The 27,185-nt window shown below is 35.7% G+C and overlaps 1 protein-coding gene across 5 annotated transcripts in view; it reads left to right on the forward strand.

Moving 5' to 3' along the window:
- LOC150100806 (DNA (cytosine-5)-methyltransferase 3A-like) overlaps positions 1 to 27,185 on the forward strand; it is a 745,691-nt gene that overhangs the window by 469,861 nt on the left and 248,645 nt on the right. For all 5 annotated transcript variants that reach the window (XM_090401182.1, XM_090401184.1, XM_090401186.1 and 2 more), the window contains one exon: positions 18,621 to 18,766. In XM_090401182.1, the coding sequence (XP_090257308.1) occupies positions 18,621 to 18,766 (146 nt within the window). The remainder of the gene's footprint in view (positions 1 to 18,620; positions 18,767 to 27,185) is intronic.

Here is a 27,185-nt window from a genome sequence, read left to right on the forward strand (position 1 = left end):
ATGGGAAAACAAATGTAGCATGAAAAGGAAATAAAATATACTTATGGAATGAGATGGGGTTAAAGAAGCAATCAAGTAAAACAAATGAAGCTTTTCAGGAGTTCCAAATGTTGGAGGTTTAATGGAATATTTACAGCACTAGGAAAGGATTAAAAACTGATTTTAATGCTTCCGCTATTGTCATCTCAGTCACTGAAACATCTTCAGGGATTACAAATAATTTTTGTGACACATACACACATAAATACTAAATGAAACATGTGGATGACTCTAAAGTCCTATCTAGGTGATGCACCCTCTATGGGCATTTGTAGGCGTCCTAGGATGTAAAGTGGGACCTCTGACAATTACTCTTTCCCAAATTTTGGGAAGTTTTATGCATCCGTATTTATTTAAATTTGATTGATTTCTGAGTGCCACTGCAAGTTCTAAAAACAGTCTTTCCTTTTTAAATTTACTATGGTGGAGCATGGTGGTTTTCTTCCAAGATATCCTGTGGGTTGTATCCAGTACATGGTCTTCAAGGCGAGATTGACCAAGTCATGATTGCAGATGTATGATTTGTGTTCTTCTAAATGGATGGTCGCTGATCTACCTGTCTCTCCAAAGTAAACCATTTTGCAGGAACAGGGTACTTTATATATTCCTGGCACTGAGAGAGAAGAAGGAACTGATCTTTGGTAGAACGGATAAGGGTAGCAAGTTTCTGGTGGTACTTAAAAGCTGTGTAGATTTTGTACTTTTTTTTTAAAGACCTGGCTATTTTTTCTGATGTGCCATGGATGTAGGGGGTGATGATGGCATTTCTGAAATCCTTCTGAAGTGATGGCCAAGGAATGGGGGGCAGGGACTGATTATTTTTTTTAATTTTGTAATCACTCTAGCCATTGGAAAGGAAGGTGTTGTGTATGTGGTTGAGTTCAGATTGTAGTCTCTATTGGTTAGAGTTTTAATAATGCCATATTGTTGAGAGAGGGTGATGGTGGTTGGAAAGTTTATGTGTATCAGCCTGTATGAGTGGCTTTTCTATATATATGTATGTGTATATATATATATATATATATATATACAGTGAAGGAAAGGTTACCATTAGGAAGGCATATTACTAAGGTGTCTATGAAGGTTAAACTATTGTTATTTTCCTTTTTCATTGTGAACTGGATTCTTGGGTGTCGACTATTGAAGTGACTGAAGTGATTCAGTCATCATTATCCCCTACATCCATGGCACATCAGAAAAAATAGCCAGGTCTTTAAAACAGTACAACCTCTACACAGTTTTTAAGCCCCACGGAAACTTGCTACCCTTATCCATTCTACCAAAGATCAGCTCCCTTCTGTCTCAATGATTGGAGTATATTAAGTGCCCTGTTCCTGAAATCTGACTTAATTTGGAGAGACAGGTAGATCAGCGACCATCCATTTAGAACAGTGTTTCTTAATGTGGGGCAATTTGAATATTTTGGGGGTTGCAATTAGAAAATGTACATGTACATATTTATATTATACTTTTTCAGAACTTGGCTGACTATTATGCTGGGGGGGGGGAGCATCAAAATCTTTGAGATGGGGCATGATCCAAAAAACTTTGAGAAACCTGATTTAGAAGAACATAAATCATACATCTGCAATCATGACTATGGTTAGTCTGGCCTTGCACAATGTATTAGTTACAACCCACAGGATCTCTTGGAAGAAAACCACCATGCTCCACCATAGTAAATTCAAAAAGGAAAGACTGTTTTTAGAATCTGTGGCAGCACTCAGAAATCAGCCAAATTTAAATAAATACGGATGCATAAAACTTCCCAAAATTTGGGAAACAATAATTATCAGAGATCCCACTTTACATCCTAGGCCACTTACAAATGCCCATAGAAGACACATCACCTAGATAGGACTTGAGAGTCACCCACGTTTCATTTAGTATTGTGTGATCTTTGTGTGCATTATACAAGAATTATTTGTAATCCCTGAAGATGTCTCAGTGACTGAGATGAAATATTGGAAGCATTAAAATTAGTTTTAATCCTTTCCTAGTGCTGTAAATATTCCATTAAATTTCCAACATGATGTCCTCCCATCACTCCTCCTTCAATGGGTCATTGGACTCCCTGGAGGTGATAAATAATAATAATAATAAAAAAAAAAAATCAGCTAACGCCTTTTTATTCCCATATAGGGAGTAGGCTAGGCCATTTAGCCCTATCTAACTTTTGGAGACTGAGAAGTTCAATCTCCACTGGCAGCCAATCAGAGATAGCTGGCCCAATGCTATCAGTAATTAAGCAGCATGCAGTGAAGAGAGATGGCTCAACAAGTGCTGCCATCTCGTGGTCCCTAACCCTAACACAATATATTTAATGTCTGAAATAATGTGGGTTCTACGGTCAGCTAATGCCTTTTTATTCCCATATAGGGAGTAGGCTAGGCCAGGGGTCGGCAACCTGCGGCTCGCGAGCCACATGCGGCTCTTTGGATGTGAAGCTGCGGCTGTTTAGTTCCATACGCAAATATTATTTATTTTATCAAAAAAAAAAAAATTTAAAAATCGTTCTGAATCGATTAACGAGGATTAGGCACCGATTCTATCTCTCAGCCACTTGTACTCGCTTTTCACCGCACCCCTCCCCCGTGACACGCATCGTCACTGTCGTCAGTCCGTCGGAAGCTCTCGCAAGTTTATATGTTTGGCAATTTTCATTGATTTCGGCATAGCTGGGCATAACACCTTTACTCGTAAACTAAGTATCTAATATTTGCCAAAATTAAAAAAAAAAAACTAAAATGTGCGCCGTGATAAACACGTTCTGACAAGTCTGTTCGTGCCAGTCGGCGATCACCGCACACGGGAGGCGACCACAGATGCGACGAAACTATGTACTTATAGTCAATCAGTACGTGAGAGAGTGAGACAAACAGTGTTTCGTGTTTAAATTATTTATTTTAATAATTAAATTATTAGAGAATTATTTATTTTATTTAGGTAGGTATTTTTAATTGGGAAATATCGTTGTAAAATGTTTTTTGATAAATTATATTTCATTATGCCTAGCTTCTCGTATCCGCTAAAACAGTACAAGATAGAATAGCTAAAATGTCTTCAAATGTAACATATTTGCAGGTGGAAGATATTCAACCTTCTTCTGCCTTATCACTTGCTATAGATGAGTCTTGCGACATAAAAGACACGGCACAAGTTGCCCTTTTTGTCAGGTATATGTCTTCCCAAAGTCCAAAAGAAGAACTTCTAGGATTGCTACCGCTCTCGGGACAAACTAGAGGGGAAGATATAGCGAATGCCGTGCAAAAATGCCTTGAAGACAATAAGATCTTGTGGCTCTTTAAAAACTTTGAAATTTTGTAAATTGTAATTTTTGACTCTTCAGACTCAAAAGGTTGCCGACCCCGGGGCTAGGCCATTTAGCCCTATCTAACTTTTGGAGACTGAGTGAGAAGTTCAAGCTCCACTGGCAGCCAATCAGAGATAGCTGGCCCAAGGCTATCAGTAATTAAGCAGCATGCAGTGAAGAGAGAGATGGCTCAACAAGTGCTGCCATCTCATGGTCCCTAACACAATATATTTAATGTCTGAAATAATGTGGGTTCTACGGTCAATTTTCTTGACCATGCCAGAGATTGACTAATTCGGGAACCGTCCGAAAAAGGCTTAAAAAAATTTTCTCTAGTCGAAGACTAGATTCGAAACAAAGTCTTCCTTTGTGCGGTCAAGCGCTGTGGTGTGCAAACGCCACATCCACTGAGCTATATTGGTATTAGATTCAATGAGCAAGTCTTGAAGAGTAGTTAAAACTTCAATATCTGGGAAGTATACTTTCTAGTGATGGAAGTTTAAATAAAGAGATAATGAGATGGATTTCACTGGGCAAAACCTTTTTTAACAACAGTCTACTTTGGGACAATGAGGTTCCACTGAAGTGCAAACATTTGATTAACAGAAAGTACTTTTTTGCCTATTTTGTCTTATGCAAAAGAGACATGGAGACTAACAAAAAAAAAAGTGACATAAATAGAATTATAACAGTCGAAATTAAAAATTTAAGGACAATGCTTGCAAAAGCAAGGAAAGATAGAATAAGTGATGTAGTCATTAGGTTTGTTTGGGACTACAGTGATCTCTTACTTGAAGTGATTTGGACATATGATAAGAATGAATTTAGAACAAATGCCAAGAATGTAAAAAAATGAAAATCGAGGAGAAGAGCCCAAAAGGAAGACCAACTTCTTTGTGGTCTTTCTCTTTGGCTCTTCTCCTCAATTTTTATTTCATAAGAGAAGATTTAGAAAAAAAGACACCTGAACTGGAAAGTATTCATGAAGAAAGAAATGGAGAGTTTTGATTTGAAATTTCTATTTTGGATTGCATCAAACTTGCTAAGTTGGCGTTATCAGAATTGAAACCATCAATTTTAAATGCATGCTGGAAAGCAAAGCTACTTGGCCAGAATTTGTGAAAAAAACCCTGTACCTTTGCATACCACTGAATATCCCAATATCATCTGATTAGCACATGCAGTTGGCAGAGAAGGATATGATGATTTTTCATCTACAAATATTGAAGAATTGATGGTTGACAAGGCTGTTAGGGATGACAAAATAATAGACACTGTCCTTGAGAATCTTGATAAAAAAGTGATGATGATCATGAATGCCAAGTAGATCTTATAGCGAAATCACAAAAAAGTGTTGGTGGCTTTGAAGCAGCTAAGGATAGATAAGATGATGATGAAGATATTCCACTCACTGCAGGATTAAGTAAAGAAGGGCTTCAAATGGCTAGTAATTGCAAAGTCATTTTCTTACACATGATCCAAATACTGAATGAGCTGAACAGTTGTGAACTGAAGTCATGTGGTGCGATATGAAGAATTATACAAAGATCTAGTCAAATCAGGATCTCAATGATTAATTACAGAGTTCATGGTAAAAAAAAATCAACCTTCAGAATTGTTGGAAATTAGTGCTAATTTAGTTCCTTTTACTGAACAAAACGTTTCGCTATTGCAGTACGAACAGGACTGCTGAAGTGTTTCAAGTGATGGAAGTGATTTAATTCCAGTCTCACAGAAAAAAATGTGGCTACTGTCAGAAAGTGATGGCGAATAAATTTAACTAATAACCATATGCATGGGTGTATTTAGGCCTTTTCGAATTTCTGTTTTATTAGTGACACACTATTTTCTTTAAGAAATATACATATGTATATACTTTAAATAAGTAATTAAAAAAAATTTTTTTTCCATAAAATTAAATAGAGTTTTATTCAATGAATTTCATATGTTTTGTTTTAAAATAATATATTGTTCATATCGGGTTTTCACATCTGGAACTATTCTTCTATCTTTTCATATTTTAATTTTTTTTACATGGTTTTCATTTACACGTTTTTTTTCTGGACCCAATCTGCTGTGTAAATAGAGAATTGTGTGTATATATACATATATATATAGATAGATTCCTCACATCATGACATGAACTGAACCAAAGTCTTTTCCCATCTGAAGAGGATACGATACATCTTATCATTCTTTCTACTGCTCTATGGAGGCACTAAGTAGTGAAGTTTTTTGAATTCCTGATCAGAATTATACTTCTCAGCTTTCTTAGTCTGTTTAATCTGCTTAGTTTTGTCAATGCATGATACTTTACATCATTATTTTCTCTTCACTTGTATGTTTTGCATGTTCGGTGTAAGGTTTATGACGAAAAGTTAAAACTTGTTGGAGCATAAACGACTTTTTAATTAGTTATTCAATCTTCATAATATGATCGTTATCAAAGATTACTGTAATGATTTATCTGGAATTTGAATTTATGTTGGAACAGCACTTTATCACAACATGTGAATGCAGCAATGTGAGCATGTGTCATACTCATGAATTTCATTACAAAAAAAAAAAAAAAGAAAACCTTTCTCTTTATGTTGGTTATTCTTTATAAATACTGTATAAGAGTATGGTGAATCATAACATATTATGAAATGAGTAATACACACTGGAAAAATTTGACTTGCTGGTTTAAAAAAAAAAAAAACCCAAAGCAACTTAATAAAGAAAGAAGTTACATTTTCCTCACTTTCTTCTATGTAAATTATGTCAGTTAGATACTTATATGGCAGTCAGTAATAAAATAAAGGTATTACATATATCTGCCATTGGAACTTTGCATTTTATCTAAATAAATATCAACATCCATTCTTACTTCCAAAAATATGTCATTAATTTTTTTTTCCCTTTTATAGTGAAAAAAACTTTTATTTGCCATTAGTTAACTAAAAAAACATGGATATTTACAATACTTTTTTAAGGATTTTGTTGATTTATATAACTGCACAAATTAAATACATTTTTATGTAAAATGATAAGGATCATTTAAGGTTTATAGCCAAATAACTGGATAATGACTTCCGCATAACCTGTAAGGAATATAAAGAACTAGCTGAGGCTGAAATAAACACCACCTTCTCGTGGTGCCTCCTGTTGCTAGATATCTTCCTGAACGCCAAACATGAGGATGGTATACAATTTGGTTGGCAAAGCTCAATCAAATTGTATACTATGTTAGGTGCACATGCGCATACACATTTTGTTAACATGGATATTATGCTGACTGGGGTATTGGCTGGTTATACAAAGCTGCAGCTGATTTTGACAAACAACCATACTGAACAATAAAAAGTGAGCTACTGGCACAACTCCTAACTCTAGTAGTATTGAACAAATAGAATAAAACCTTCAGCATAAGAAGCAATGGTGGAAAAGAGGTAAAGCGTTTTTTTGTGTTAGTCTCACCCATAAAAGGGTTATTTACAAACCTATAGGACATTTTGTGGATGGGTTAAGGATTTTTTTTTCTTTCTATTTTTATCAATTTTTATACATTTTTTAACTTTTTTTTTATAGTCTAGAAACCCTAGAGACCATACATGGAACTTTTTTGAGCCTCGTCAGGCCTCCAATAAGTGAGGCAGTGGTCTCTCACCAGGCAGTGAGATTCATCTTCCATCTAACAGATAGCAAAAGAATTGCAAAAATACTATACTGATATCATTAGTGTTACTGAGGCTAAGAATACAAAAAGAGGTGAGTCTCTTTTAAATAATAATTCTAAGATGTTTATTTTGTAGCTAAACTTCTGGAATGGTAGTCTGTTTCAAGTAGAGTGATGGGGAAAATTTTAAAATGGGAAATTGGGAAAATTTACTTGTCTCTATGGTTGAATAGAAGTTCTAGCAGGGAAGACAGAGAGGAATTTCTTAGTTAGAGAGAAGTTCACAAAAAAGTAAAAAAAGTTAGTTCTTGCTGAATATTTAAACGGCAGAGTAGAAAACCTGTTCCAGATGTCCTGAAATGTTTTAAGAGAATTTGAAAAAATGCCAAAACTACTACTAATAATAATAATGGTTAAGTAAATGCTAAATTTCTGCTTAGACCATGTAATAGTCATTGCTAACACCATAGATTTTCTCTATTTTGGAGAAAATATAACCCATTCATGGTGTTTTTTATATAACCATTCATGTTGGAGGAAATGCAAAACAAAAATGTCCCATAGATTACATTAGAAGATATTGATATCTTCAGATTGCTGTAAGAAAGAATATGCATGAAGGATTTGAAATGGAAGTAATCTCTAAGTACATGTAAACTGTAGATTTATATTTGAGAAAGAAAATTTAGGTTTGCTACCCCAGATACGGCAGTACTGAGTTAAGAAGGAGAGCAATAATAGCAAATGATTCCATGTGCAAGCTGTATAGAAGAAATGGATGTGAGTTTTTTAGATGCATGGAGTGTGTTTGATGCCAGAAAAAATTGTATAAAGGGATGGCCTGCACTTCAATCCATTTGGCATCAGGAGGCTGGAAAAATTACTTATTGGGATGAGACATAATGCAGAGAGTCATGGAAACTAGATCATCAAGGGAGGAATGGGAAAAATGTGTGTGAAAGTTCACCTATTGTATACAAACATGATAAAGATATGAATGGCTTCAAACATGGTTATGCATCTGGCAAAGGGATGGAAATATACGTTTTGGGTTCAGACCTTTTGAGTGTGTCTAGGGAGGGTAAAGAGAAAGTTCTACAACAAGGCCAAATAGATTGCCTACCTAATTATAAGAATAGACTAGGTGGTAATTTGTTATGTCTACACAAAAGCCAGAAGCATCAGAAACAGAGGGGGTTGAGTTCATTGCTTTATTGAATAAGATGTGGCCTAAGATTGTCGTTAGTGAAACCTAGCTATAAGAATCAGATATGGTAACTTGGATCAAGTATAATGGGTATACTATTTTTAAGAATGATAGAGGAGATAGGAGAGGAGGGGGAGTACTACTAATGATATCAGATGACTTAAGTCCAGTTAGGACAGAAATATAAGAAAACAATGATGATAAGAATGTTCCATGTAGTGGTGAGTTTGAGGCTATCTAGTGAGAGGGAGACTAACAGAATGAAATATATAGTGGGGTGTTGCTACAGACCTGGCAACTCAGTTGCAGGAGATGAAGAAATGCATTGCCAATTCAGTCTTCATGGATAGTAAATGAGTGATCATTATGGGTGACTTTGATTATCCAAACATTGATTGGATGGAAGAGAAATCTCATGATAAGAATGAAGAGGAATTTATTGAATTGTTGCGAGACAACTTTCTCAAGTAGCATGAAAGAAGGAACTTGAGGTCAAAGAGTGTTAGATTTGTTCATAGCATCAGAAGGGGGGGGGGGTCTCTGTTAAGTATATGACTATTGCCATCAGTTGGTGACAGTGATCATACTGGCTTTCTTGGGAACATCAATATTATTATATTAATGTTCCCATTAGAACAGGTTACATGCTGAACTACAAAGCTGGAAATTATGCTCAGCTTAGAATAATACTATCTTTGGTCCATGGTATCAGTTACTGAATGGGAAAAATGCCAGCAATGCATGGGAAGCTTTGAAAAAGTGTTTAAATTAGTATCTGAATGTACCCTTAGTTCAAAGAATAAATAGGTTGGGAGTGAAATGGATGTGCAATCTTATTAAGCAGGAGATCCACAAAAAGAAGATGATTTGGAAAGAATATTGTATGATAAGAGTGAGAGGAGTTATGAAATATATAAAGAACAGGCCAGAAAATTAACGAGTATTATGCAGAAAGCTAAATTGGAGTATGAAAAGAAATTGGCTATGCAAACTGAAGACAATCCAAAATTTTATTGGTATGTTGCAAGCAAAAAAAAAAAAAAAAAATGAATGAATGCGGGAGAATAACTTTACTATGAAGATGGTATTCTAGTTGTTGTTATCATGTGGGATGCCCCCAGTTTTCCTCATCCATCCCTTAGGACTAGTTGAGCCCTCCAGTAGGAATTTTTTAAGTGTGTATTTTTGACTGCAGATCAGTGTGTGTGTGTGTGTGTGTGTGTGTGTTCACAGGCTGGTTTGCCTGTTCTGAAGGACAAAAAAAACTCTTGTTTCTGGGTGAAAAAAAACCCTCTACCTCCGTATGAGTCCGGCTAACTCACCTTTAGTCGAAAGGGACCAGATAAAGCTTTCTCACTTCATATGGTACCCTACTGTCAGAAGCTAATGAATGACATTGTTCAGTTAATGAGTGCTTACTTTGCTAAGATGTATCAACCAGATGTATATAACATGGTACACAGCACTACTGTTACATTGGACGAAGAGTTACAGGTGCATGAAAATGAGGTTGAAGATCTGTTGCATAACTTGGATATGAATCTGTCAATAGGAACAGATGGAATATCAGCACATTTGCTAAAGGAATGTTCAGCTGAATTGGCTGGACCTTTCAGTTTGTATAACTTGAGTCTCAACTCAGAAATGGGAGGAATGTGTGATAGTTCCATTGTACAAGGGTGGTGCAAAAACTCATGTGTCTTAACTACCAACCTATCAGTATCTCTGGTGTGGTAGTGAAGATTTTAGAGAAGTTGGTAAGAACTCGCATACAGAAATGGGTAGACAAACAAGCTATACTCTGCAAGGAGCAGCATGGGTTTAGATGTGATGAGATTTCCAGTGGTATATTATATTAGCAGGGTTATGCTACAAGAAACTGAGGAGGCAAGGAAGATCATGTTTTAGCAATTTGCTCATATTTTATAACAAAGTTATGGCTGAGTTGGATAAAGGGAATGGATACACTATGATGATGATGATGTTGGATTTTGCTAAGGCATTTGATAGGATACCACGCGAAAGGCTATTGCATAAACTGGAGAATATTGGATTGGAATATAAACTTGACTTGGATAAGTGGATGGTAGACAGACTGATATCAAAAAAGTGGTATGATGGGTGTGAATCTGCCAGATTTAAAGTGACCAGTGGTGTACCTCAGGATTCAGTTCCTTGAGCCATTATTGGGTCAATGATGCGAAGATAGGCAAGGCAATCAGGAATGCTAGTGATATTCAACACTTACAAAATGACTTGAATATGCTGGAAATTTGGACAAAAGAAAATGGCTGTCAGTTTAATGTTAGTAAGTGTAAAGTTATGCACTTTGGTTTGATGATGAGAATTCCAGTGTCATATTAGATTAGCAGGGTTATGCTACAAGAAACTGAGGAGACAAGAGATCTTGGATTATTGGTGGATAGGAATTTGAAGTTCAAAGGTCACATAGCAAAAGTTGCAAATACAACTCAGATAATTGTGATGTTGAACTTGACATGTAAGGATAAGGAAGTCATTTTGCCTCTTTATAAGGCCTTCATAAGACCACACCTGGATTATTGTGCGCAGATTTGGTCTCCTGGGTTCCAAGGGGATAAAGAAGCTGTGGAAGGGATGCAAAGAAGAGTTACAAAGATTATATCTGAATTATAGGATTTAGATGATGAGGACAGATTTTGAGTATGTGGATTACAGACTGGTTAACAGGAGAAAGAGAGGTAATATGATAGAGATCTATAAATTTCTTAACTGGTGTAATAGGATATTGTCTGATGAAATTTTTCATTATGTGGAATTTGGGGAGAGAGCACGTGGGCATCCATGGAAGTTAAGTTTGTTTGCAGTCAAGAAAGGGCTAGGTTTTTTTCTCACAGAGCAATTAGTGAGTGTTATAGTTTGCCTTTAGGGGGGTTGGTAGTGTATCTAGTGTGAATGAATTTAAGGGAAGGTATGATAGCTGGCTTGGGTGATTTATAGCCTCTCTTGATGAGTCCTTGACTCTCTGGAGATCTCAGATAATAATAATAATAATGATATGCAAATATTATTGACAAAAAATAATAATAAATAAATAAAAATTAAAAAAAAATTAATAGTTTGAAAAGAAGAACCAAATATTAACACCTGAATGTCAAACATTGAAGAAAACATTGATCAACTCATGCAGGATAACATGTGATGACATTAATTTGTAAGTATGGAAAAATATGAACCCCACACTTACTGGTCACAGGAAGTTAAAGAGGCAGTTCTTTCAAAAAAAGAAATTGTATAAAAAGTTCCTTATTAGGAAGTCAACCAGGTGAGTTAGCCATTCTCATAGAATGCAGCAAGGTTTTTCCCTCTGAAACTATTTTTTTTGTATCTTATATAAATATATATAATAAGTGCTATAGAAAGACCTTTCGGAGCTTCTACATTCCATATATGCTAAGCAAACTATCTTTTGAAAACGGAAACCATATTAACTACAGTACCCTAAAAAGAGCCCTAAGGACTACTATGAACGAGAATGATGTCTATCTACACATCTTACAGGCTTAATGAAATGCAATATATTAGCTGAGGGCTTTTCAGTTCAGTAGTGTGTCATGGCATTCCTAATTATTGTGTGTGTGTGTGTGTGTGTGTGTGTGTGTGTGTGTGTGTGTGTGTGTGTGCGTGTGTGCGTGCGTGCGCGTGTGTGCGTGCTTGTGTGAATTTCTTAGATTACGACTGTGGTAAATATCAAATCTATCAAATGTCAGTCTACTTCCAACATAGTAATCAAACCAATAAACAATAACTAACCAGTGTCATCCATAGATAAGCTTAATAAAGGCTGCAAGTTGAGACATTACACCTCAACTGGGATCAATAAAAAGAAAAAAAAAACATTTATTACAACCAGCATTTAAATGCATTAAAAATAAATAAATAAATAAATGGTTCAAAGTAAAATTTGTAAACACACAACACACACACACACATATATATATATATAACTAATGTACGTTTATGTGTATTATAAAGAAATTAAATTATTATTGTATATACGAGAGTGGTCTGAAAAGTTCTCAACCATAGATGGCAACACTATTGGCAAGATTTTTTTTTTCTAAATTAGTACATCTGTCATATGCATCCATGTGAAATTGTAAGTAGCCGTCTGAAGCAAAAGGTTGTCTGTATTCCTTGAAATGGATAACATTGAGTATCGTGCAGTTATAAAATTCTTTGTAAAAGAAGGTTTAACACCAAAAGTAATTCATTTGAAGTTGATAAAAGTTTATGGACACGCTCCTCCTTTGTTTTCAACAATTTTCAACAGAGTGCCTGAAATTGCTGAGACTATAGGCATTTCAAAAGAACGTATAGGATATATTTTGCGCGAAGAATTGCAAATGATAAAACTTTGTGCAAGATGGGTGCTGCGCTTGCTCACAGCAGATCAAAAACACACTCACATGAAAATCTCTGAAGCGCTTGGAGCTTTTTAACAAGAAGACAACTGGTTTTGTGCGTTGATTTATTACTATGGATGAGACTTTGATTCACCATTACACACCAGAATCCAAACAGCAGTCAAAACAGCGGATAGAAGCTGGTTGTTCAGCGCCAAAGAAGACAAAGTCGGTTCCATCAGCAGGAAAGGTCATGGCATCCGTGTGTATTTTGTTTATTAATGATCTTGAAAAGGGTAAAACAATAACCGGGAATATTATTCCGATACCAGACTAAACGAAAAAATTCATGAGAAAAGACCCGGTTTGCAGAGGAAAAAATCATCTTTCATCAGAACAATGCACCTGCCCACAAAGGTGTTTTGGCAATGGAAAAATTAAGGGATCTGCACTATGAACTTGTTGGAAAATCCACCCTATTCCCCAGATTTGGCTCCCTATGACTTCTGTCTCTTCCCAAAACTAAAACTTCCTCGCTAGTCAGCATTTTTCTTCGAATCAAGAGGTGATTGCAGCTGTAGAGGGGTATTTTGCAGATCTTACTGAGAAACACTAGCAGGACCGGATAATAGCACTGGAGCATCGCTGGAATCAATGTATTAGTCTTAAGGGAGATTATGTTGAAAAATAAAAATAATTTTGAAATTATAAATTCATTTTTTTATTGTTAGGCCGAGAACTTTTCAGACCATCCTCCTGTACTGTAAAAATGTAACTTTTATTCAGTTGCAACTGTAAATTATCAATTATAGTTACTATTATAACTAAGATGAAAAGCCAAACGGCTATTTTTCTGGCGAGGTTGATAAGCTAAGGGGATAAAAATCCCTTATTGTTTTTCAGTCAGTAAGCGAAACTACAATCTGAACGTTTCATGCCGACGAACTGTCGGCGGATCCAAGCGTAAGTGACCACTTGGTAATGCCACACCAAGGCAACTCATTGCAAAGGTGGAGCAAGTTTCCCTCACTATTCTTGATATTTTCTCATAATGTAAAAACACACAACTCCTAGGAGATGTAGTACTGCTTTACATTATGAGGAGAGGTCACTATCCAGACCGGTTTCAACCTTTTTTGAGGTCTTATCAGTGAGTAGCTAGACCTAGAATATCAGAGTTTAAGTGAAAAGAACTTGCATACTTTTGCTGTACGAATGCCAGAAAGGTGATGAGACCTCAAAAAAAGGTTGAAACCGGTCTGTGTAGTGACCTCTCCTCATAATGTAAAGCAGTTCTACATCTCCTAGGAGCTGTGTGTTTTTACATGATGAGAAAATATCAAGAATAGTGAGGGAGCTTGCTCCACCTTTGCAACGAGTTGCCTTGGTGTGGCACTACCAAGTGGTCACTTACACTTGGATCCGCCGACAGCTCGTCGGCATGAAACGTTCAGATCATAGTTTTCAATCTTAGTTTCGCTTACTGGCTGAAAAACAATAAGGGATTTTTATCCCCTTAACTTATAGTTACTATTATTAATCTATATATTATCTTATTATATCTTATCATTATTAATATTATAATAACATGTGTTGTAAATACATAATATGTAAATAGTATCTAATAATGTTTAGCACATAAGTTGTAAACAGTAGAATTTTACTGTTTCATTGTTCATATTCACAAAATGACAATGTGGATGCACATAATGTATCTTGTATACAGATATGTACATACATAAGTAATGTAAATAGTAAGGTACAAAGAATAAAGAGTATGTGATTTTAAAAAAAATAAACAAAATTAATCTTATCATACCCTGCATATCGTCAACAGGACACATTGTGGAAGATTCATTCAACTCACAACATATTTATCATACTGAATCTTAAACTTCTTAACATTCCCTACATTAACTTACATATTCTGGTAATGCATTCCATTCACCCACAATTCTCAATGTAAAAATTTTGCTCCTCTCACTCCTCTTTTTTATGTTCTCTTCTTGATCGTCCAATAAAATCCCCTCATATTATATCATATCATACAAGAAGATAATATGGAACATATGATAAGATAATGCGTGATAAGATAACAAGGTCTCTATCATATCCCCTATTTTCCTCCATCAAACTTTGCAATCCATATTCCTTAACCCTCTCTCCATAGTCAACATTTCAGAGTCCTGATATTGTCTTAGGGTGCTTAAGGATCAAAGCTGTATAACTGAGAGGAAACCTCCACATAGCCTTTAAAGGAATGCAGAGAACCGAACAGGGCCTCTGACCTAATGTCCAATCCTCACCTTCTCGTGGTGCACCCTGTTGGGTATCTACTTGGATACTGAACGAACGAGGATGGGCTGGCAATTTGGGATTTAGCCGACCAAATTGCATTCTTATTGGTTAAACCAAAATAAAAAATGATGGTACGACATGACAAAATTTCATGCTGGCTGGGGCGTCGCCCAGTTAAACAAGGCCCCCGTTGTTTTCGCCAGGGATCCAAGGCGAACAGCGAAAAGTCAGCTACTGGAACAAATCTGAAAACAAACCCCAACTCAACATCACCAGAGTTAAAGATCGGTACTATCAACATAAGAAGCCTGAGTGGCAAAGAAATGGAGCTAGCTGAGGAATTAGATAAGTACCAGATCGACATAATAGGGGTGACTGAAACAAAAAAGACAAAAACTGGTGAGATCTTTCTGAGCAATAAATACAAAATGTTATATTCAGGCAATGACAATCAAGGAAAAGAAGGAGTAGCCATAGTATTCAACACATAATACGAGGCTAATCTTCTTGAATGGCAGTCAGTCTCAAATAGAGTAATGTGGGCAAATATGAGAATGGGGAACTGGACAATGAGACTTATTTGTGCCTATGGTCCCACAGAAGGTTCTACTAAGGTAGAAGTGGAGGAATTTTTTGAGGCTTTTAGAAAAAGGAACTGACAGAATGAAAAAGGAAAAGTTGGTCCTTGTTGGGGATCTAAATAGCAGAGTAGGAAATGATTGTGAGACATATAAAAATATTTTGGGAAAATTTGGAGAAAAGAGCAAAGCTAATAATAATGGCAAATATCTGTTGGATTTCTGCTCAGGACATGGACTGGTTATTACTAACACCATGTTCCAACATAAAAATGTGCACAAATTCACATGGAGAGAAGAGGCTAGGAATAAGAAAAATCTCATTGACTATGTTATTGTTGATAGTGATGTTTTCTCCCTGGTGCAGGACACCAGAGTGTACAGAGGATTTGAAATTGGAAGTGATCACTATTTAGTCTTGAGCAGGATAAAATTGAATTTCATATTGAAAAGAATGACATGTAAGAAAGTTTTAAAGCGAATAAAAGTTGAGCAGCTCTCAGATGTGAGCTGTAGACTAAAATACACAAAGATTATTGAAGAAAAAATGAAAGAGTTTGAGAACAGGAATCTAACCTTGGAGATTCAGTGGCAAACTCTGAAGAAAACATTGATTGATTCTACCAGAGAGGCATTGGTGAGTTTGTCTGCAAGGATAAAAAAATCAGAACTCCATGGTGGACACAGGAAGTTAAAGAGGCAGTGAAGGAAAAGAAGAAAGGCATATCAAAAGTTCCTGTCAAATAAGTCAGCTTTTGTTCCTAGAGAATACAGAGACAAATGCAAGAATTCAATCAAAGGACATGGTGGAAACTAAGAGTTAAGGTAAGTAATTTTTTTTTATGGTCAAATTCTCTGAACTTTTGGATAACACCTTGTATATTTATGTAGGCTTGTCCAGAGGAGAACTTTACAATACGTCCATGCATTATATGGGATTTGGATCCTCTTCCTTTGCAATAAACAAGCAGTGCTTTTTTACTAACCAAGCTGGTAAGGTGGTTCTCTACTTGGCGCCATTCATTGCCTCTTTTTTTAGCTCCTATGGGGTAAAGTTATATACACATATGCTTTTATATTTCTGTTGTACATTAGATGGTATATACTATATATGTAATATGGGCAAATGTAATGTGGGCAAATATGAGAATGGGGAACTGGACAATGAGACTTATTTGTGCCTATGGTCCCACAGAAGGTGGGACCTCAAAAAATTCCTTCACTTCTACTAAGGTAGATGTGGAGGAATTTTTCGAGGCTTTTAGAAAAAGGAACTGACAGAATCGTTCCACATACCTCCCCATTGATTACAATCCCACCAACTCACAAATTAGAAAACTCCATAGGCTCCTTAAGAAGGTCACTTCTTGGCCTGTGGAGATTACCAACAGACTAAATCCTCTAGACCCCCCCCCCCTGCGTATAGGGGCTCCCATAAATACACAAAGAAAATGTGCCATTACGTCCCATAGTAGATGGCATTGATTCCCCCACTTACAAACTAGCCAAGCATTTAGCCAAAGCGCTCTCACACTATACTGGCAATACACCATCACACATAAAAAACTCAGCCCACTTCAAAGCCAGTATAGAAAACTTTACACTCCAACATAATGACATAATGGTCAGTTTTGATGTCTCCTCCCTATTCACGAATGTCCCCCTCAAAGAAACCTTAGAGCTAATCCAAGCAAAATTTCCTCCCAATATCTCAGCCCTATTTCAGTTCACAATGAACTCAGGCTTTTTCGTTTGGCAGGAAAAATTCTACAAACAGATAGAGGGGACAGCCATGGGTTCACCACTTTCCCCACCCTTGGCCAACTTCTTCATGGAGACGTTTGAAGAGAAAGCCTTAAACTCAGCCCCACAAAAACCTACCATATGGCTTCGCTATGTTGATGATGTTTTCGCTATTTGGCCACATGGCCCGGATTCACTCCTCTCCTTCCTAACACACTTAAACAACCAACACCCTAGAATCAAGTTCACCCTGGAAAAAGAGGAAAACAATAACCTCCCTTTCCTAGACACACTAGTCACCCGCCAACCTGATGGAACCTTGGTTTTCTCAGTTTATAGAAAACCCACCCATACAGGCAGATACATTCACCAACAATCCCATCACCCCCCCCCCCCCCTCACAACAATATGGAGTTATTAAGACATTATTCGACAGGGCAAAAATAATCTGTTCAAATGATCATGCCCTAACCACTGAACTAAATCACATCCGTGACACTTTCTCAGCCAATGGCTACCCCTCCAAAAAATCCAAAAAATACTTAACCCAGTTATCCACAACCCCCCCCCCCCCCCCCCCTTCACAAAAAAGATTACTCTAAATCCATCACCATTCCCTACATCCGAGGCACCTCGGAAAAAATCAATAAAATCTTAAAAAAACATGACTTGTCCACTTGTTACGGACCACATAGAAAACTGGCATCCCTTATCCGCTCCACTAAAGACCAACCACTTCCCCTAGACCTACCTGGTGTATACCAGGTCCCCTGCAGCTGTAAATTGTCCTACTTTGGCCAAACAGGCAGGACAGCAAATATCAGAATCTCAGAACACAAGGATTACATCCGATTTCACCAGTACAGCCACTCTGGGCTTGTAGACCACGCTCTGGATACTCGCCACAGTAATACTCCGCAGCAAGTTCAAGTATGAAAGACTATTCGTGGAATCAGCCTCGGCCCTTAGGAACATGCCAAACCTCAACAAATTTGGATGCATGAGACTTCCCCAAATTTGGGAAACTTTTATCAGAAAAACTTCTGCCCAAAGGCCAAGAACTACCAATATAGCCCGCCAGGGGGCACCATCAGGACTTTAGGAAAACGTTAGCTTCCTAGCTTCAGTCTCATTTGCTGTTATTAGTACTTGTGTGCACGTGTCTTTGTAGTAAGTTCCCAAGAAGATGGCAACATGACGTTTGCCAAAATATCGGAAAGTATATATTAAAGTTTATTTAATTTATATTTCTAGTATACGCTGTCAATTCCTTAAATATTAGTTATCATGTTTAACCAGCGTATAAGCCTCTCAACAAGAAAACTATATTTGTAACTATGCATTTGTTTATATACTAATCATTTGTTGTTGTTTTTGTTACATTTTTTGTATATTTAAGGCAAGTATGTATTGGATCAACTAGGCATCGACATTGATGCATATTATGCCAGTGAAATTGATCAGGATGCTGTTAATGTGTCAATAGTTCAGCATAAGACTAATATTATCCATCTAGGAAGAATTGAAGACATAACAGATGCTGAGGTGAGTCTTAATTAAGTGAATTTTTTTTTGCATTTACACTACTAGCATTTTTCAAACCACTTCAAAGGTCCAATTGAAACGACGTAGATTGGACCTTTGAAGTGGTTTGAAAAATGCTATATATATGTATATATATATATTATCAGCTAACACTTATGTTGTTCCCGTATAGGGAGTAGGCGGGGCCATATATATATTATTTTATATTATTTATTTATTTTATATTATTATTTATTTATTATGGGCACTAAGGTTTTTTCTATTTATATATATATATATATATATATACACCAGGAGTAGATATTCTGGGTGTGCTAGGTGTGCAGTGCTCATCCACCAAATAGCAATATCACCGATAGTATATTTTTGCATTTATTCCTGTTAAAGGCTCCCTTAATTGTTTCCAGACTTTGCGTGATTCCTAAAATTAAACACAATATACTAATGCTTCATAAAGAGGACACATTTTGATGCATAAACATTGCATCATATTCACGTTAATCGCCCAGCTGTGCGTTCAAAATACATACACCTTTAAGCCCTTTAAAAAGATGTACAGATGGTGCCCAGCAGATCAAATTCTTAACTTTCTAGTAGTTTTAAACCTCTCAGAAGGTGAAGCAGGGTGAGCTCTGAGACAATATCATCTAGAGGCTATGATTGGATTGGTTATTTTGTCAACCAATCCCATTTGTCATCAGTTGCTGTTTTTGTTTTCTGAGTTTCATCTGTTTTGCATGTGTGAAGTGTGAACTGACGTGGTAGGTACATTTTTATATATAATATAGACAAGTTTTTATACTATGGCTACTCCTTCTTTTCCTTGATATTAAATATCAAGGAAAAGAAGGAGTAGCCATAGTATTCAACACAAAATACGAGGCTAATCTTCTTGAATGGCAGTCAGTCTCAAGTAGAGTAATGTGGGCAAATATGAGAATGGGGAACTGGACAATGAGACTTATTTGTGCCTATGGTCCCACAGAAGGTTCTACTAAGGTAGAAGTGGAGGAATTTTTTGACGCTTTAGAAAAAGCACCCGACACAATGAAAAAGGAAAAGTTGGTCCTCGTTGGGGATCTAAATAGCAGAGTAGGAAATGATTGTGAGACATACAAAAATATATTGGGAAAATTTGGAGAAAAGAGCAAAGCTAATAATAATGGCAAATATCTGTTGGATTTCTGCTCAGAACATGGACTGGTTATTACTAACACCATGTTCCAACATAAAAATGTGCACAAATTCACATGGAGAGAAGAGGCTAGGAATAAGAAAACTCTCATTGACTATGTTATTGTTGATAGTGATGTTCTCTCCCTGGTGCAGGACACCAGAGTGTACAGAGGATTTGAAATTGGAAGTGATCACTATTTAGTCTTGAGCAGGATAAAATTGAATTTCATATTGAAAAGAATAACATGTAAGAAAGTTTTAAAGCGAATAAAAGTTGAGCAGCTCTCAGATGTGAACTGTAGACTAAAATACAGAAAGATTATTGAAAAGAAAATGAAAGAGTTTGAGAACAGGAATCTAACCTTGGAGATTCAGTGGCAAACTCTGATTAAAACATTGATTGATTCTGCCAGAAAGGCATGTGGTGAGGTTGTGTGCAAGGATAAAAAAATCAGAACTCCCTGGTGGACACAGGAAGTTAAAGAGGCAGTGAAGGAAAAGAAGAAAGCATATCAAAAGTTCCTGGCAAATAAGTCAGCTTTTACTCTTACAGAATACAGAGACAAATGTAAGAAAGCTAAACAGTGTGTAAAACTAGCTAAACAAAAGTCATGGTAGGACTTTGTCAAGAATATAGAAAATAAATATCAAGAATGTGGCAAATTATTCTGGAGGTTGTTGAAGAAGCTTAGGAATGGAGGAAAGAGTGCTGTAAAAGGAGTTAGAGATAATAAAGGTGACATGAAAACAGGAGAAAAAGATATCCTTGAAGTATGGAGTAATTACTTTGAAAAACTGCTAAATGAAACAAGCAGTGAATATAGGCACAGTGGTAAAAAACACTGACCAGGCATGCAGTCAGGAATACATATCCATACTTGAAGTAGAAAAAGCTATCAAAGGCTTGAGTGGAAAGGCAGCAGGAGTAGATGATATTCGACCAGAAATGCTGAAATATGGTGGTATAAAAGTCTTACAGTGGCTGCACTGCATAGTTCAGAAAGCCTGGACTAAGGGACGAATTCCCGATGATTGGAGTAGAGCTCTCATAGTACCCATATATAAAAAGGGAAATAAAACTGAATGTGAGAATTACAGAGGTATTTCCCTACTGAGTGTTCCTGGCAAGATCTATGCAAGTATACTTGAGAAATGGTTGAGAAGAATTGTGGAAGAAAAGCTTGGTGAAGAACAAGCTGGATTCAGGCCAAATAGAGGCTGTCAGGATCAGATCTTCACTTTACGACAAATAGTCGAGAAAGCATGGGAATATAACAAAGATCTGTATTTAAATTTTGTCGATTTGGAAAAGGCATATGACAAGGTGCCAAGAGAGAAGCTATTCAATACGCTGCAGTTATATGGTGTCAATGGGGCATTATATCAAGCAATACTTAGTCTTTATTTGAGTTGTAAGTCAGCAGTTAGAATTGAAGGAAGTACAGGAAGATGGTTTAATGTTAAATCTGGTGTGAGACAAGGATGTACATTGTCCCCTCTGTTATTCATTATCTATATGGATCACATTATGAAGAAAAGTGGTATTAAACCTGATATCAAAATTGGAGATGTTAATGTCACTCTTTGCTTTATGCAGATGATGTTGAACTTCTAAATAAATCCGCTACAAGTCTGTAAGATTCTCTGACTAAATTGAATAGCTGTTGTAATAGATATGGTATGGAGGTCAGCAATAAAAAGACAAAGACAATGAAAATAGGCAGAATCATTGAAAATGTCAACTGTGTTGTGAATGGAGAACCTGTGGAACAAGTAAAACATTTCAACTACTTAGGCACAATTTTTACTGAAGATGGTAAATTAAATATAGAACTAGACAACGGAATCAGCAGAGCTGGTATGGTGGGAAGTCGATTGAATAAATTCATATGGAATTAGAGAGAAATTAGCTGTATACAAGACAGTGTTCAAACCAGTTTTAACTTATGGATCTGAGAGCTGGGTCAGAAGTAAAATACTTGACCAAAGACTAGAGACCGCAGATATGAGAGTCCTGAGAAAGATTAGAGGCGTGAACAGATGGCATCAATGGCAATATCATATTAAAAATGAGGATATTAGGAAAGAACTTGACATTGTCAGCATCCAGGAATGCGTTAGCAGAGCTAATCTCAGGTGGCATTTAAATAGAATGGGAGAGGAAAGATTAGCAAAACAAGTGTTCTCTGCCAGTTTGGGAGGAAAACGACCCAGAGGAAGATCAAGATATAGGTGGATTAATACGGTACAAAGTGCCTTAGACGATAGAAATATAAGATCTGATAATGTTGGAGTCTTGACAAGTAACAGACTGATTTGGAGGAAAATTGTAGATAGGAAATTAGTAATGATGTAAATTTTTCATGTAGTACTGTCATTTCCTGTACATTTCCTTGAGGGTACATGGCAGGAATTTGATGAAGATGATGATGATGATGAAGTTTTTAATATATAATTTTTGATAAATTTATAAGTTTTTTGCCCATATTTACAATGGGAAACAGTATTGTAGTCGAAGAAGGTAAGCTTCCTCTTCCAAATTTTAAATCTTTGAATAATTCAAATACAAGAATCAAATATAGCATTCTCCTTCATTATTGTTTTCTAATATACAGTATCTTAAAACAAACACATTATCCCCCCCCCCCAACTGTGAGCAGATTTGGTTGCAATTAATTGATAAATTAAAGTATTCAAAGTTATCCTATAATTAATTGCATTAGACCAATTAAGATGAAGCACTGATGTGCTACACACTCTAAAAACGTTTATACATTGATTAAAAAATAAAATTGCATGGTCAAACTGATGCGAATTTTGTAGATTGGGTTGCATAAGCTATGACAGCTCAGACAACCGAAATGGGCACACAATGCCACTGATATATATAATGTGTCATCATCATCATCAAATTCCTGCCATGTACCCTCAAGGGGTGTACAGGATATGATAGTACTACATGAAAAAAATTACATCATTACTAACTTCCTATCTACAATTTTCCTCCAAATCAGTCTGTTACTTGTCAAGACTCCAACATTATCAGATCTTATATTTTTATCGTCTAAGGCACTTTGTACATATCAATCCACCTATATCTTGGTCTTCCTCTGGGTCGTTTTGCTGCCAACCTGGCAGAGAACACTTGTTTTGCTAATCTTTCCTCTCCCATTCTGTTTAAGTGACCATACCACATGCGATTAGCTTTGCTAATGCATTCCTGGATGTTGACAATGTCAAGTTCTTTTTTAATATCCTCGTTTTTAATATAATATTGCCATTGATGGCATCTGTTCACACCTATAGTCTTTCTCAGGACTCTCATATCTGTGGTCTCTAGTCTTTGGTCAAGTGTTTCACTTCTGACCCAGCTCTCATATCCATAAGTTAAAACTGGTTTGAACACTGTCTTGTATACACCTAATTTAGTGTTCCGACTAATTTCTGTCTTATTCTATATGAATTTATTCAATTGACTTCCCACCATACCAGCTTTGCTGATTCTGTTGTCTATTTCTATATTTAATTTACCATCTTCAGTAAAAATCGTTCCTAAGTAGCTGAAATGTTTTACTTGTTCCACAGGTTCTCCATTCACAACGCAGTTGACATTTTCAATGATTCTGCCTATTTTCATTGTCTTTGTCTTTTTATTGCTGCCCTTCATGCCATATCTATTACAACAGCTATGCAATTTAGTCAGAGAATCTTGCAGACTTGTAGTAGATTTATTTAGAAGTATAACATCTTCCGCATAAAGCAAAGAGCTGACATTAACATCTCCAATTTTGATATCATGTTTAATACCACTTTCCTTCATAATGTGATCCATATAGATAATGAATAACAGAGGGACAATGTACATCCTTGTCTCACACCAGATTTAACATTAAACCATCTTCCTGTACTTCCTTCAATTCTAACTGCTGACTTACAACTCAAATAAAGACTAAGTATTGCTTGATATAATGCCCCATTGACACCATATAACTGCAGCATATTGAATAGCTTCTCTCTTGGCACCTTGTCATATGCCTTTTCCAAATCGACAAAACTTAATACAGATCTTTGTTATATTCCCATGCTTTCTCGACTATTTGTCGTAAAGTGAAGATCTGATCCTGACAGCCTCTATTTGGCCTGAATCCAGCTTGTTCTTCACCAGATGCCAAATGCTCTATATCAGGTTCATATTTTGTCATTTTTAGTAATATACACGCGGAACTAGGTTCATCAGTCATTCTATTTCTTAAACTGTCTTATAAAATTCATTTAAAAAAATAATGACTTACAAGCATACGTAGAGGAGAAAATTGATAATATAGCCATTGCTAGTTTTTGTAAACAACAAAAGGTTTCAGGAATGGCATTCCAAGTTCTCAATATTTCCTCTTCTGCATTCTTTTTAATTGCCCCAAATAATCGATCATTTTTTATTATTTCGAAGTCATTTCTCAAATCGACAAACTTTTGTTTCCATATAGAACTAGATTGAAAATCGATTAGTTGCATTTCTATATCTTCCAAATTCAGCGACTCGAAAATCTCCAAATTGAGTTTATCTGTTGATGTTGTGTCATGATGCAAAATAAATTTTGATGTCTCTGCAAATTGCCTGAACTGCGTATATCTTGAAAAAAATTTGTTGATTATCGACTGAATAACTGTAGAAAACTCTTTTGTCAATTTAACTTGATCTGTTTTTTCGTGGGATTCTAGATCTGCAAAGACTCTTTTTGTATTTGGAAAATATCGGAAGGTATTGGAAATGACATCACAATTAAAAATTGGTAATTTAAATTCGAATGCTTTGATTAAATCATACATGACAATAATTGTCTTGTTAACACCTTGCAGTTTAACATTTAATTCATTGAAATGTAAACACAAATCAGTAAAAAACATTACTTTCGAAAGCCATTTGACATTCATTAATTGATTGTATTTTTCAATGATTTTCTCATTATGTAAAAAAAGTCTGACTTCATCTAAACACTCAACAAATCTTTGAAGAACTTTCTCTTGACTTAACCATCGGATGTTGTTGTACATAAGTAAACCATTGTACACCGAGTATACCTCACTTAATAATAATTCTATAAATTTTCATTTATTTAAAGCGTGTGCTGATATAAAATTGACCAATTTTGTTACAATGCTCATAATATCTTCCAGTGGCTTGAAACTAGCCTTTGTGCATAGAACCTGCTAATGTATAATACAATAAAAACCCAGAACTGAATGTCCAATATATTTGGTAAATAAATTGATGAACCCATTTTCCTCTCCAGTCATACTGCGAGCACCATCAATAGTTACTGATACAATTTTGGAGGGATCTATATCTCTTTCAGCAAGTGCATTTACAACTGCATTGCATATATCTATTCCTTTTGTTTGTTGTTGCTAATGATGTTAAACTTATCAATTCTTCTTTGATGTTATTCCCAACACAATAACGAATAAAAATTGCTAAACAAGCTGATCCAGTTATGTCAGTACTCTCATCAAGACAAAGAGAAATTAAACCAGAAGATTTTATATCTGTTTTTTGCTGATGAGTTATATTTTTAGCCATTTCTATGATTCTATCTTTCACCGTGTTTCTAGCCAAAGGCATATCTTTTATTCTTTGAATAATTTTTTCCTTGTTTTCAAAATCTTCAAAGAGAACTGGTGTGCATTTTAACCATGCTTCTTTTATATATTCCCCATTACTAAAAGGTTTCCCGTGTTTAGCAATTACATTTGAGGCAAAAAAACTAGCAGCAGTTATATTCGAATGACTGCCAATAAATTTCATTAGATTTGTTGATTGGATATTCCTCTTTTTAATTGCCCGATCAATAAATTCTTTCTGTTTGTCCTTGCTTTTCTCAAGGAGCGATTTATGGTTTGTCTCATAATGCCATTTTACTGACGACGTTCTGCACACAACTATCCCGGAACATAAAACGCATATTGCTTTATTGTCTTTATTAATCATGCCATACTCTTCAGTCCACCAGCTTTGGAACTCTCTGCTGCTTGACTGTGATCATTTTCGTTTTTTATTTTCGCCAGCCATGTTCAGTAGAACTGTAACAAAATAATTCACAACTTAAATCAAATGCATTTTTTATAGTTTCAAAAAAATCAACATTTTTATTATATGCCTAAATTAAATTATCTTTATAATTCCCATTTACAGTAGCAAAAACAAAACAGTGCACATACGCAACGATAATGCACTTGCCGCTGCTTATTTCTGCCTACTGGCAGATTCGCGGTGCGAAATGCATAATGAATGCACGTGCGATTAGAAAAGAGAAAAGTCAGGGAATCCTAAGGATCAGTGATTCTCAATTCTTTTTCTATAGAGACTGTATTTTTATTTATTCTTACTGTATTCTCAGTCCCAACAAACTTACTCATAAATACTGTTCCCATTTTTTTAAAGTTCATTCATTAAACTAACATAAATATTAATATTATATAAATTAAGTGGATATTAAATCCAACATTATTTCAAAGCCGACTACAGTAACTATAGAATTTTTGTGGGAAATTTGGCAAGTGTATTCCCGTAAGATCTATGGTCAAATTTCGCAAGAAACGTCTATAGTTTCTGTAGTCTGCTTTGAAATAATGTTGGATTTAATATCCACTTAATTTATATAATTTTGTATTGCCGATGTGAAGCCTTTTGGCTATTTATTTTAGTAAATAACTTAATAATTAATTATGGCATAATCATAAAGAGTATTAATACGCTTAATGTATACAGTGTAGCATGTCGACAAATATAAAAGTACGCATTTAAATTAGTTATCAATCACAGAACTAATGCTACAATATTGTAGTTTCCTCAGGCCAACATCATTAAATTAACTTCTGGTAAGTTTCATTGACATATCCCATTCTGATCACCAAAAATTTATATTATTATTCAGTATTAAAATTGATTATTACATTATTAAATTGATTTTAATGATGTTGGTTTGAAAAAAAAAAAAAAACTGTAGTGAGAAAAATATTTATGCATTCTAACTCACCGTTGAAGTCAGCGGAACAGGGGAAGCAGCAGAAGGATGTCGACTTGTCGGCAAACACTTACCATCAAATATAACTGGCACCCCTGATTTCACTTTACGAAAAAAGACATTTAAAGGTTTTGCTTATATACCTCCCACACAGAAAACAACACGCTCTCCCCAACAACCATTATATATAGCTGTTGGGAAGGGCATGTTGACATTATATA

The sequence above is a fragment of the Typopeltis vanoorti genome, chromosome 12 (assembly GCF_054136105.1).
Source record: "Typopeltis vanoorti isolate ZY-2024b chromosome 12, IOZ_Tvanoo_1.0, whole genome shotgun sequence".
In the NCBI taxonomy this organism is placed as follows: Eukaryota; Metazoa; Arthropoda; class Arachnida; order Uropygi; family Thelyphonidae; genus Typopeltis; species Typopeltis vanoorti.